Here is a 14,860-nt window from a genome sequence, read left to right on the forward strand (position 1 = left end):
AAGTATATTACATCCATATGCAGAAGTCTTTTTAAAAGTACTGTTTTTTTTTTTCAAAAGAAAATATATAATTTGATTTACAATGAGCAAAATATGTACAACATTAGGCCACAAAACAAGCAAACAAGCAGTTAGATTTGTATGTGTGTATTTTGTCACTCGCTGTCATTTCTACATTATGATGGCGCACTTAATCAGGAAATGTAAAAAAAAAAAAAACAAGCAGGCAGCTTTTTTTTTTTGCTTTTGTGTATTGTCACGGACTCTCATTTTTACATAGTGATGAGCAGACTTAAAAAAAAAGAAAAATAAACAACAACAAAAAAGAAAAATAAATGTTATGATTTGTACTGCCTACTAACAATTTAATCTGCTATATAATCTAACTGATGCTGTCATCACATCCAGAGTTTGCTAAGCACTGTTTTAAGAGTGAATTGAAGAAAAAATAAAACAAAACAAAAAAGCACTTACAGTATGATAAATATTTACAACTTGACTAATTTAATTTTTAAGCCAAAGTAATGGCTTCCAAGTACATGGCAACAAGCAAACACACACACACACACACAAAGATAAAACACTCACACACATACGTACATGAAGGGGGTGCAGGGGGTGGATCAAACACAAAGAGCCACAAAACAAATATTTCCTAAAGTGGAAATGTATAGTCATCAAAATAATGGGTACACATATTTATATCTCAAATTTTGTTTTCTTGCAAGAGTTGGACGTTTCACTTTTAGAATCAACAAGAAATTACCATTATCAAAGCCCAGTCAATGATGACACAGAAGTTAACTTTAATCACAATTTGAACATTTACATTTAAATCAATTACCCTTTTCTAATAGTCATTCCTGCAACATAAGTACAGTTGATTACCTTGGCTGAGAAACAAATCTTTGCTACTAAACACACTCCAGCTAACACAGATGCTTAACAATAAATCACACCAGACAGGACATAAGCTCAGAGACTTTGCAACATATATATATTTTTTTTTTTTACACTGAATTATCGTAAGACCTACACAAACCGCCTGATTTATACAATTGTCTTCTAGCCAGAGAAGAAAAATGGAATCCTACAAAAAAAAAAAAAAAGGCAAATACCCATCTCCGAAAAAAGTAATAGTGATGGCACTTACAACACTCATTTTTACTGTAGTATTTATAATTCGAAGGTTCAAGATTTGATGGAGGCATTACGAGAAAAAAAAAACTAAAAAAACAAACAACAACAATAAAAGAACACCATGTGAGACACACCATGTACTTATTGAATAATCCATCTGAAGCTAGTAAAGTTAAGTGAAGTGTTTTGTGACATTTACAAAAGTAATTTTGCGTGATAGTGTTTTTGACCTCTGACTTCTAAACAAACCATGTGGAACTTACTGCTAATTCTCAGGCGATGGTTATGTGTACATCACTAGTGTACTGAGGTGCAGGTCTGAGAGACCGTAGCTAATGTTTGTTGACAGAAACGATTTCGCTCCATTTCTTTATCACTATCAATGCTCCATTAGTTCTGTTGCCAAGGTGAACAAAGAAGCAAACATTCTGCTTGAGTGGACATTATCAAAAACAACAGCAATCTGAAGAAGAGGCATTTAAAGACAATCTAATTTCAAAACAGAATGCTTTTTTTATGACAAATGACAACACAACTATAATACTGTCTGGATTGAGCGTGGATGTGCTAAAAATGTGGATGGAAGCAGGTAATCATTCACTCTTACAGTCTGTTATCATATTATAGTCATATTAATAAGACGTTTACAACACAAAGGACATAATAACATGTCTAACAATGGGAGGAGAAAGTGCAAATATTTTGGCTCCATGATATCATTTTCATCTTTTTTTCTTCTTTTTTTTTTTTCTTAAGGAACCTCTTAATAATTTCTCAGAATCCTTCGTTGTAATCTTCCAGCAGTGAACAGATACCTTCCCACCGTGTTTTGTGCTACTGCCTCATCTTCTGGAACTCTCTGATTTCAGACCAGACGACCTACTGGAAAACAAACACGGTGGTGAGATAGGTGAGCAGTGAAATGTCTCCGCTCAATTTAGCTGGCCTACAGATGCGGCAAAACACAGCAATAGCGTGACAAGACGGCAGCATTCTTGAGATTATCTGCACTCATGCATGCACAAGTTCACATATGAGCACATACATGCACTCTAGATCTTTTCTGCGATCTCTCTCGCTCTCTCTCTCTCTCTCTCTCTCTCACACACACACACACACACACACACAGACACAGACACACACACATACACAAAATAGGAAGAGAGATATGGGGCAAACAACATGTTGTCCGGCACTGCGGATGTGTGGGCTTTGTCTGAGAGAAGAACATCTCCAGATGCACCAAATGCATTCAAGATTACATGTTCGATGTCAGCTCCAATAATGCAGTGGCTTTGTTTAAAATATGCAATGCATATGTGAACATCTTAATGTGGATGGTAGGATGAGAGGCCATGTTTGTTCCCTTTGCAAACTCATGCCTGAAACAGATCCTTCCCCTGCGGCTGATGTGTAATTCTTTTTTTTACTGCTACCTCATTGTCTTGAATTCTCTCACTTATCCATTCTGCCTTTTAGGTTGGGACATCTGACCCAAATCATTAGAGTTTTATGTAAAATCGCTGCTTTACAGTTTAAAAAAGGTAATTTTCATAACATAAACCCTACATGTGGACCAAAGACAGAGTATTTAGTTCACGCCATGTTCTGTACAGTAAAACATAAAGGACTGATGTGCCGTGTAATCGGATCATGATGGCATTGGGAACAGGGACATTTGGTGTCCGCAGTTTGGGCCATAAGACTCCTTTTGGGGCTATCAATCAGAGAGAGTCTTAGGAAGTGGGGAGATGGGTAAACTGGACAGATTGCTTGCAGATGGCTGCTGTGAAAGGGAGTACAAGAGTTCCAGTGAAGAGCCCCCTCCCCTTCCCCATGGGGGAAGGGTCTGACAGGCAGAGGGGGGTCCTGGGCCCTGGAGAGTCCATCAGATGTGTATGTATGTGTGTGTGAGGTCAACAGCAGGCATTAGGGGGTAGGGAAATGCAGGTGGACACTCAATCAAAAAGAATAGACCTGTTGCATCAGCTATAGTATAGTATATAATTTACCCCACACACAAACTTAAAAACAATTTTCAAGTCAGTTTTTACTCCAAAGTTTAGTTTATGTGTACACCCGAATACGCAGCCTGCAGTGTCTGTGCTATCTTTAAATTTTCAAAATGTCTTAAAACTGTTGTTAATCTAGAGTTGCAAGTATGTCTTACTAACCCTCTCTCACAAGCATCCATCAATGCAAGCATTTATTGTTTCCTTCTGAGGGAATTTTGAACTGCTTCCTCTAGAAGTCACTTTGGGAAACGCCTTCAGCGTGATAAGTGTCTAAAACATACTAACATATCTAAACATGAAAATTGCATTGGCCTATGACGTCACGGTCACAGCATAAAAGGGCACCAGGAGAACGTCATCCTCTTCAGTTTTGTTTGAAGTGTGCATTTCAGTATGAACAATATTTTTCTTTACCATGGCGAACCTCCTTTCCTAGTAAGGAAGTGTGTGGATCCATGTCCTCGCTATTTGACACCTGATGACACACACTGTCTTTGCGTCTTTTGTTTGGGCAAAGAGCTTGCGTGCACAATGTCGTCGAGGGAGAAAAGGCTCAAGTCTCGTTTGTCTCTCTTTTCGAGGAAAGAGGGACAACAATCAGCTCCCTGCAGTTCAGGACCCCGCCATTGCTGAGGCACAAAGTAAAATGTTCTTGTGGGGATCACAGGTGGATCTGGCTCAAGAGTTAAAAAAGGTTCTTTCCCTTTCACGCTCATCAGTCACAGATGAAAGTGAGCTGCTGGATGAACATGCTGTTTCCCCTACATTGTCTGATCCAGTTGCTAGTTCTCTGCTGGCTCCAAGCCTTTAGGAGCAAGAGATGTCAGATGAGGATGAAGAAAGTTGAGACTGAGTCCTCTCATTCCTCCTGCCCTGTATACGTGGAGTTGCTTGAGGTTATGGAACGTGCCACTGCGAGGCTTGACTTGCCCTGGAAGCAGGCCGCCTCGTTGAGAGTTATCTTTCTGACCAAAACCCTCCAACTCAAGTGAGCCTTCCATTTCTTCCTGACCTCCATGTGGAGATCAAGAAGGCTTGAAAAGAATCAGTTTTCGTCCCGCATCCATAGGCTTCAGCATACTTTTAATGCCAGTATTGAGGGGATGCATGAGAACGGATATGAGAAGATTCCCCCTCTATTGAAGAGACACTGGCCTGCTATCTCTCTGTGGGTGTGAGATCTTCTTTCAAGATATACATCTCATTTGAATGGCAGGGCGTACACAGCAGCATGTCAGGCTGCAGCCTTGTTGCACACTATGGTGATGTTTCAGGCTTATCAGGCTGACCTGTTGAAAGACCTGGATAAAGATCAGGGTTTATCTGTTTATCTGTTATTTACCTGATGAGATGGCTGAGTTGCGTCACACCACAGATCTCGCTCTCCATGCCACTAAGCAGACCACCACTGCCATTGGCAGATCTATGGTGGCCATGGTGGTTACAGAGAGGCATATGTGGGTAAAACCTGGAGGAAATCGGGATGAAAGAGAATGGCTTTCTCCTTTTTCTCCAGTTTTCCTACACTTCCGTCAAGACGTCTTTTTGATCAAGAAGTTTAAGGAGGCCAAGACTCAGCTGCCTTTAAATCTTTCATTCCACAAAGGTCCTGGTCTGAGCCTGAAGAACAAAGGGATCCTGGCCCGTCTCGATCTAAGAGTCAAAGATAGGCACGGATGCTAGTGTTGTGACTCGCGCCCTTCCCTGCCTTCAGCTAACAAGCCAGATTTGAGGGAGGTGAGCAGAGTAAAACTTGAGTCATCTTATCACCTCACTCCAAGAGTATTAACATCTGCTCTCATCTTCCTCCCCTTAGTTCCCATAAAGCCACCCACCTGACCAAGGTTAGGTAGGAGCCTCCTGCGCTCGCATTACAGTCTCTCATGCTTGACCTATGATGTTTTTGGTTAGTTTATATCTCCCACACAACCAACTACTGATGGTAAGGACCAACTTGTTCTGAGGGGTCTCTTGAGATTTGAGTCAACCTCTCAACCGTCATGCACGATCTCTGAGCTAGAGCTCCTCTCGCTGAGGTGTTGAGTGGCTTAACACTCCTTAATGACACTCTGCAGTTCTCAGTTTATAAGCTTCTCTTTGCCTCACTGTAAGGCTGCTCTCCTTGGATGATTGAGCTTAGCAGTGCTCCCCTCACCTTAGAGGATCACCTATGTGCACACTGGTCCCAAATCAAGCGTCTGAGTTCCTCTCCTATTTTGACCACTGGGCCTTGGCTCCATTTAGCTCTGGTCCGCAGTCATGCCAGGTTGTTGAGCAACCTTGTGCTTCCCTTGCAGGCTGCTTCTTTGGTTGAGCTAACTATGCTCCCCTCACAAAAGAGGGCCACCTATGAGCACACAACTCACAGATTGAGCATCTAATTTTTCCTCCTATTTTGGAATTGGGGCCTCCATGCCTTTGAGCTCCAGATAGCAGTCATGCAAGCTTTCTGTGCCATCTTCTGCCTTCCTGGTGGGTTACTTTTGAGTGAGCTAGCTGTGCTCAGCTCACCATGGAGTGATCTCTTGTGATCACACCGCTGCCTTTTGAGCATCTGAACCCCTCTCATTTGAGAGTCGAGTCCTTCGCTCTGTGAGCTCACCTGGTTAGAACATCAGGACTCTGCCTTCCTCTTAGGCTGCTCTCTTGGTCAGCTCAGCAGTGCTTCCCTCACCCTATAGGGTTATCTATGAGCACACTGCTTCCCAGTCGGGTATTGGTGTCCCCCTCTAAGTCTGAGACCTGGGTGCTTCGCCCCTTCTAGTTATGCATGAGCAGAAGCTCTGGAGTCTGTTCTGTGACTGCTATGGTTGCGTTGTACACTCCCCTCACATGGAGGATTTTCTGAGATATGCCTTTTCAATCCATATGCACTCTGAGCATGTGATCCCCTGCTGGATTAACTCTCACTCCCTGAGCATGCCATAGTCATGTAGTGTTCCAAGGCTTTTCTAAATAACAGCTTTCCAGAATAATTTCCAGCGATATCGTTGACTTGTTTGCACAGATACTATTTAAACTGAAACTGAGCTGGATGATGACATCACTGAATCCAATGATGAACTGCCCTTTTGCATTATTGATACACTATTTTCCTAATAAATGCTGTTCAGTTTCTTTGACACAATCTGTATCGTTAAAAGTGTTATATTAAAAAGGTGACTTGACCTGACTCCTTAGAAACAGTGTTTCTAAATCCATGCTATGGAAAGTGCACTTGCTGAAATTCTGTACACTTTCTAAATCCACATTGTGGTAATGTGCACACTAAACATTCTGCACACTATCTAAAATCCTGTATGGTAAGGGTTGCGTGCTGAGTTGATTAAGGTCCCGGTCTTTGAGCAGGGTGTTGCTACCAAAAATTTGTAGAGCAAGTTCTTTGAGCAAGCTCATTCAGAACTAGCACCTTAGGTGACGGGCCAGGGTCTGGTTTGGTTTTTAGACACCTGGCCGTATCCCCTCAAAGGAATTTCTTTTTCTGATTCCAAGCCTTTAAGCTCTGCCCTAAGCTCAGGCTTCGCAGCCCTGCCCTTCACAGGTAAGTTGTTAAGGGTATGCAGCTCTGACCTTTGGCCTGCGGGGATAATATCACTGACAGCCATCAAGGCATCCTAGGGGCAACTCCCATGGAAGAGTTGGTACTTAGTGCTCGCCATGCTTTCTGGCATGCACTCCCCTCAGCATGGCGGCATGGGTATACTGTTCACCAACGCAACCTCTAGAGTTCCCTTGGTAGTGAATTTATTAGGTTACATATGTAACACGTGTTAATTATACACTGTGTCCTCAAGCTTCCTTGCCATGCTTCGGATGCAAGCTTCAGATGAAGAACCAGATGACGTGCTCTACTGTCACCCTTTTATACTGTGATCACACTGGGTAATGACAACATAGGCTGTTGCTGGCCAATATTATTGTTGTGTTTATATGTATGCTTTAGACACCTGAAGTCACGCTGAAGGCATTCCCCAAAGCGGCCTCTAGTGACAGCTGTCAAGGCGTCCTAGGGACAAGTCCCATCGCAATTGGAGACTCAGTGTCTCTTTCCCTTTTCAGGGAACTATGGTTACATACATAACCTGAGACACGTTTGCAGTAGTGTACTGTTATTTGTTTTTTAACTATGAATAATGGTCTAGGCGAGTGTTGCCTCTTTATAAACTGCCTTAAATAAAATTGCAAATAAAATTCAAGACGTTAACGTGAGAGGAGTATCTGCACACAGTGTGAATGATGAACAGTTCATTGTACACATACCTGAGCACCTATAACAATTACCAACCTTTTAATTTTTAGTTGAAAAAATATGTTTGTTTTTTTTCTGTCTGGAAATTTCTTCACATCCTGATAGGAATCAATAATTAAAGAGATCAAAATGCAAAATATATCTATTGTGAAAGCCTCAGGACTTTTTGCCCAATCAATGCATTTGATCCTATAGGATGTCATACTTGTCTGTTATGTATTTGCTTACAGGGCCTAAAACTAACTTTTTGCCAGACCTGCCGATGGCCGGTGACGTGGTAAAATTAATTGGCCAATTTTATTTATAAAAAAAAAAACTGAAATACTGAAATGACTAAACAAATGTAAAGTGTTTTTAATTTGCCTTAACATTATTTTCTAGAAAAAAAAATATATAAATGTATTATTTATATGTTTTCTTTCCCCTAAAAAAACTTGAGATTCTTGTTCGACAAATGGCGCAGGCTATCGTGTAATACCTGTTTCACACATACTCAGTTTGCATATTGCATTCCATGTTAACAGATTAGATGAGGGCCGCATCATCAAACTGAAAATTTAAAGGGGGCCAAAGGGGTGGGGGCTGTCCCGATCTCTTTCTGGGTGACCTGTAAAATTTAAAATGAAATTGAAATTGAAACATTAGTGCTGTCTGTAAATCGATTAAGAAAAAATAATAATTATAACAAATTTTTCTGTAATTTATCATGAATAATCTCATATTTATAGTCACAATTTCACAATGAGCCTCCAAATTAATGTAAAAACAACATAAACATAGAATATTTTAAATATGTTTAAATGGCATCTTTTTACTAAGTAGCATATTATTAATTGAAGTATTGATACTAATACTACTGCTTTCTCTCTCTCTCTCTCTCTCTCTCTCTCTCTCTCTCTCTCTCTCTCTCTATATATATATATATATATAATCAGAAATTATAGCTATTCAACTTTACGGTATTATTGAAAGCCATTATTTTTAACATTTTAATAGGCTCTGAAATATTAAGTGATTTTAATATAAGTTGTATATGCATAAACTCTACAGATTAATCTTTATTCAAGCTAATAAAGTTAATCAGTGACTAGAGCAGTCGATTGATTTCTCTTTTTCATTGGTTCTTTGGTTTACATCAATGGCAGACTTCAGCAGGTGTTACTTTAAAACCTGATGAACATGATGTGGAGCTGACATATTTTCTCCAAAATCTTTACAGTCATTTAAGACTTTATAACTCATTTAAGACTACAGTTACGAGGTTACTTACCCGTATTTTGACATAAGTGTGTTTTCGTCCATTGGAGCGCTATTGGTGAACTGTCTAAAGCAGCTCAGCATCTGTGTACAGCCAAACAAGCAACCTTCTAAACTACAGCCTACTTCACTGCACTTTTACTGCAGCGTAACCCCAGGTATGTGTCGCCACATTCTCGGGTTGTGAAGAATAAAGAAGGAAAAAGTTAATCTTCCGAAATGAAGCAGCAATATCTTCTCAGGTAAAAGTTATTAGCTGGCCATCACACTGCTCTGACATTATCAGTTCATTTGTATCCTATTATTTGGTTCTCTCTTGTCGCTTATGACAGAACAGTTAAACAAGTCACATGATCTTGTCTTCAGATAAGATTATTTTATTCGCTTATGTCAGAAACAGCAAAACTCTTTAATAATGGACTGTTACTTTCACCCGCCAACTGGCGACTGACATATACTGTTACATATACTCACCAAAGCTGATTTTTTTAACTGTTAATTTTAGGCCCTGTTTGCGTACCTCTGCATAATCAATAGGGTGAGTTTGGGGCGTGGCTAATGTAGCTGGCTGAGCCTGAGCGTTTTTAACTGAAAAAAGAAAGAAAAATTTGAAGACTTGCCAAAATACACAGAGAGTGACAATGGGGTGATGAATGAATTTTGCCATAGCTTTACAGGAGACAAAGGTATCACACACAATCTTAAATGGTCTTTCTCTGGAAAGTCTGTTTCATTCTAGTGAATACTTTGCACGTGTAAATCAACCAATGAAAATGATTTATAATTTCGAGACCCTGCAGAATATAATTGGCAGCAAAACTATTAACACAAAAGGTATCAAAGTGTTGGGTAAATGTGGCTGTTTACCTCTATATCTTTTCTATGTTACCTCTATGTCTACCTTAATGCCTTTCAAACATAGCCAGTATTTGTGTGGCCACAACTTTTAAAGCTTATGTTGATGTGGGGGCAGTTTTTGGGGCAAATCTGAGAGTTTTTCTTGTTTGTCTGTTAGTGTGTAGAATTCTTTTAGCTCTCAGTGTCTGTGTACTCATTCTTCTCAAAAGCCCAATTCCCTTCGGTAATTAACAGGCACCAGAAAAAGGGTCCACTTTGGCCTCTACTCTTTCAGAGCGGTAAAGTGATGAAATGCCTGCGCCATTAAGGACACAAAGCCTCTCCCCTGCTCACCCCCGTCCCCCTCATCTGATAAAGGCCAGGGAAACCAGATCCAGTGTGTCTGAGAGCTGCCTTACCTGACTGCTGATCTCTGATTAGGCCGAACATTAGAGACCTGGAAGGGTAGACTAGTGCACGGTGGCAGAAGAGGTGTGCAACAAGGTATTACTGATCCTGATTCAAATGATGATTTCTACAACATTAAGAAGGGTACTACGCATATTCTACGAAAATCAGGCTCTCAGATTTGCAACTTGCAATTCTGGATCACAACCCATTAGTTGAGAAAAAAATACTGAGCAATTCAAAACAGAGGAAATTGAAAGCAAATGCTATATAATCTGAACGTACAATAAACCTAAGTTAGACTTGTGCTTGTATACAAAAGGCTACAGAAAAGAAGGACACTTAAAAAAAAAAAAAAAAGAAAGCGAGGGCGATTCACTCCCAGTCAGTGCCAAACTTCCCAGGCAAGCAGTCTGCTTCCTTTTTTTACATACTCCATAGAAAACATCACCATGATGTCATCCATAATTATCGTAAATGACTAAGATGCAACAAATCAGTGTGTCTGCAACATTCTCCCGGCCAGATGCTTAAAGCTTCTTGTTCACAAGGCTAATGGCATGCACACACAAAGCCTCTTTCTTGTGCCAGAAATAAGAGTCGAGAGCGAGTCAAGCCTCACGTCTGCTGTCAAAATTAAAGCAAACAAACTGACATATTTTCCAGCGCACTAAAACCTCATTTACTTTTTGTCCATCTTACAGAAACGGAGCATTTTTACCACCGAATGCTTGAAAACAATTCAGCGGCATGCATGCTATATTAAATATGCTTCTAAAACACTGCATTAATGAGAGGAAGTACCAAAATAAGTGTTACAATGAACTGGTAGAGTCTGCAGAAATGTGCAGAGCAGGTGGGCTCATATAGTGATATTAGTCCTTAAACAATTAGCCTGGAAGGATGGCCCACCCCTGCTTTAAGAGCGCTCTTAATTGCCAACAAAGACATAAAAGCTAAGCTGCGCATTAGAAGCTAATAATTAGTGGATTTAGTTCTGAGTTTCTTGCATATAATGAAAAGAATGCCTGTACAATAGATTTCACACTTACTTTTTTTGGGGGGGGGGATCTCACTACAGTAACTCCAAGCAACTACACTTTAACTGTCTTCATTTCCCAGCTAGAAAAGGATCAAGTGAGTCAATGCAACCTGATAGTGTCTTTTTCTGTCACAAGTTTAAGGCGTAAGTTGCTTCAACTAGCAATTATAGTGTCTGTGTTTGAGAGGTCTAGTGCTGACCATTCAAACGAACCAATGGTTTTTAAAGAAGCTGAAAAGAATGAACTTGAAGAACTTGAATATTGAAGACCATGATTTTGTGTCTTTATCAAACAGAGTGTAAACTACTCCATTGCAATATATTGCAATGTAAGAAGAAAAAGAAAAACTAACTTAAATTTTATCAGTCTGCTTTACTTGTTTTAGCTGGTATGGTTTGGTTTGTCAAACAGTCCTAGCCAGATGAAGGAAATGTCTATTGGCTCTCATTGTGTCGTAGATATTTTGGCAGCGCATTGTCCCAAATCACGACTACATCAGACTAATCAATTTTACTTCCAGTACACTGAAGTGACAAGACATAAAACTGTCTTTTTGGAGAAGCTAGGCCCAATTCATCAACCCTCGAGTGTTTACATGGGAGGGGGTGTTGAAAAGCAAACTTTTTGGCTGTGGGTAGGAGAAGCCCCCTCAGCTCTCCAAATGAAACAGCTGTTTATCTTGGCAGTGCTAGTCACGGCCCACTGGGCCTGAATTTCTACCCACTCCCAGCCACTGTTTTTAGGTTGAAGTGGGCAGTGCCAGGGTAAACACATGAGCTCAGCCCTCGCTGGGACCTTAGTGGGTTTCTGCTTGGCTACCATAACCCACAAGGCAGGGTAAACAGCAGCTACTTGACTAATAACAAGGGAATCCCACTGGTTGGAGAGCGAGCTGGCGAGAAATGCTGCAAGTGGGCTAGCGAGCCTGTCATCAAACGCTAAACACCTAACTACGAGCAAAACATTATGGCTGACAAAAACAGATGGTGAGCGTGAAGGAGCGAGAGAGTGACTTGTCATCGTGCTGTGAGACAGAACGTCTATGCTCTCTGCTCTGTGTCTCTGTCTCCGACACGGTAAAAAAAAAAAAAAAAAAAAAAACCCCGAGTGAGACAGTCTCGGTCTCAGAGCAATTACAGTTGCCATCATTTCAAATAAACAGTCGTGCTTCCAAATAAGTGTGTTTTTTTTTTCTTTCTTTGGCTCTAAAGAAAATATCACTGAAGACTACCACTAATCAAATGTGAAGTAAATGGTGCCACAAAGTCTTATTCAAACCAGTTATAAAGTTGCGCATGACTCCTGAGCATCTACACACAGGAGCCCAATGAATTAAACCTCACGCTGTAATTTAGCAAAGAGAAACAGGTGGGTCGGGACACACAGAATTATAGCATTTAGATAAATATTTTCTCCCCTTAAGTTCCACTTTAGAGAACCACAAATTAGAGGAGGCCGATATGGAGAAGCACATCAGGATTAATATTAAAACCTCACTTTCCTTCTCATAACCCGGTAATATACAGCGGAGTCATGACAGCTCTCTCTCTATATATATTTTTTCGATGTAAAACGGAAAAGAGAAAAAAAGCTTGGGGTCGTGACTCCTGGTGGTTACTTTGGAAACTGTATTCTCCTACTAGATTTATGAGGTTGGAAACATTTTATAGTCCTACTAATGCACTTGTCATTGCTTATCTATGAAGTAGAACAAATGATGTTTTCGAGGAGAAGCGAGTAACTCCAAACCTGCAACTTTTGTCCAACAAAAGCCATTAGACGGGATTTCTTCTTGTAATAAGTAACATAAGAAGTTAGTTTATTGGACTGTGATGGAGTGGCAGAACTTCTGGTGCAGCTAATGATGGGATGGAGCGTTATTTTAACTCGATCAGCGGAGGATCAGGTGGATTGTGGGCCGCCGCACCATCCGGAACAGTTATCTGAGGGAAGATGTTGCTTCCAACTCAGGGTCAAGTTTTGGCTGTTTAACATGGCCCACTAAGCTAATCTAACCTCTCCATTCTGGGGGCAAAAATCACATTTATTTAGACATATCGCGTATATTTATATAGAATCAGCTTAGGATAGTCAGTAGTGAAAAGCTTTTCAGTAAATCAAAATCATGAAAATGTTTGTTAGTCTCACTAATAATGAAGCTGAGATGGAAAAATTCGCATCATGATTATTATTAACCTTTTAAATAAAACACTGCTGATGAAAATAATATTGCATTCGATTACAAATGCTTGTTTTTTACCAAATAATACACATAATCTGTTGAATTTGCCAACTGAATAGAAGAAAAAAAAATCTACAATTAAGTGCATATGAGCAAAGATCCATATTTTCCTAACTCAGATGACCGCTGTTCAGGCTCTAGGAGTTGAACGTAAATTTTCCACCACATTACTCTCCATGATGTCACTTTCTTTGTATCTACTGTTTTTGTCCTTGATTATTCTCCGAGAATAGTTCCCTTCTGACTCAATTGCATACAGCACTCTGACTGCAGTGTAAAACTATGATTAAAGTAATCATCTATTGAATTTAGCTCACAAAGGATACATGCACACACAAAAGCAGACACAATGTGGGTGGCCATAAGGATGCACCAGTCATGCCATAACCATAATAAAACAGCAAGGCGTATATTGTTCACTACAATGCTTGCACTCTATTCATTTTGTTAATATATTATAATTTCTGCTCTCTGCAACTGCTGAGGCAAATGTTAGTGCGAAAGCAATTAGTCAGGCCTTACTGAACAAATTTGTCCCTTGCCTTGTCCCCTGACTGCTGCTTGTAGTGCTACCTGTAAATAAGAAGAAGATACAAGAAAGACATATGTTAATTATAAGTAAAGGATCTTTTTCCGACATTTTTCCAGTCGACAGTAACTACTGACTCATGAAAAATATCACTGTCAGTATTTGACTCATTTTGTACAGTCATGGTTGTTTGGGGTTTGAGAAAGTACACTAAGCCTGTTTCCACCGGGAAAAAAAGGGCAAAAGATTAGATAATTTTGAACTTTTTTGTATAAAGAACACTGTGAGGTATAAAATTGCAGCTGTGACAATTAAAGTCACATTGTGAGTTAAAAAGTCATATTGTTTGACATAAAGTCACAGTTATGAGAAATTAAGTTGCAATTTGCAGGATATAGTGTTACATTGTAATAAATAGTCGCCTTGTGAGATACAGAAGTAGTAAATATGACAAATAAAGTCATCATTTGAAAGAATAAATTCCAACGCTATCTCAGGACCAATTCGTACGTATTTTACGAGGTTATTTATTTGTATGAATTTTTACGACCTCACTCGTGCGATTTTATACGATTTGTCTAAACCCCTGTGATGGTTAGGTTTAGGGGCGGGGTTAGGTATAGGTCATTCATACAAATTCATACGAATTGTGCAACTCGTAAAATACGTACGATTTGGCAAAACAAAAATCTTATGAATTTGTACGAGTGTGGTCGTACGAATTCATACAAATAAGCATAAATAAATAAATAATAATAATAATAATAAAAACTGCACACCCTCTTTATTGACTCCTAGGCATCCTTTGAGTTCTTGAAGGGAGATGGTCTTGTCCTTGTTAAGGTCGCAGTAGTCGGTGAACTTGCGGGCGCATCGTTTAGGTTTGGCTTTCTTCTTCACATAACGCTTGAAGGGCTTCATCTCCTTCTTGTTGATATCATGACTGCCATTATTATCCAGCTGGGCAAAGTACCAATGAACCACCCGTTCCTCCAGTGTGTGGCTTGGGTCAGGCTCAGCAAACCTGGAGCAAAAACAATCCCATTTGGAGGGGTATACTGTATAGTACTTTCAACACCGACAAAACATATTGTCCATTTAAGATTTTTTTTTTTTTTTATGTCGTTTGATTAATTGGAA

General features: G+C 39.9%; 1 protein-coding gene across 7 annotated transcripts in view; it reads right to left on the reverse strand.

The window, feature by feature from the left end:
- Positions 1-782: 782 nt before the first annotated feature.
- The window catches only part of smoc1 (SPARC related modular calcium binding 1), a 48,527-nt gene continuing 34,449 nt past the window's right edge, over positions 783-14,860 (reverse strand). For 4 of the 7 annotated variants that reach the window (XM_026285379.1, XM_026285375.1, XM_026285380.1 and 1 more), the window contains 3 exons: positions 14,500-14,744; positions 13,734-13,764; positions 783-2,022 (listed from right to left, as the gene is read on the reverse strand). In XM_026285379.1, coding sequence (XP_026141164.1) covers positions 1,983-2,022; positions 13,734-13,764; positions 14,500-14,744 — 316 coding nt within the window. In that variant the 3' untranslated portion in view covers positions 783-1,982. Of the gene's footprint in view, positions 2,023-13,713; positions 13,765-14,499; positions 14,745-14,860 lie in introns of all 7 variants that reach the window. The other 3 variants (XM_026285378.1, XM_026285376.1, XM_026285377.1) reach the window with 3 other exon arrangements.

Source organism: Carassius auratus, chromosome 17 (assembly GCF_003368295.1).
Source record: "Carassius auratus strain Wakin chromosome 17, ASM336829v1, whole genome shotgun sequence".
Lineage (NCBI taxonomy): Eukaryota > Metazoa > Chordata > Actinopteri > Cypriniformes > Cyprinidae > Carassius > Carassius auratus.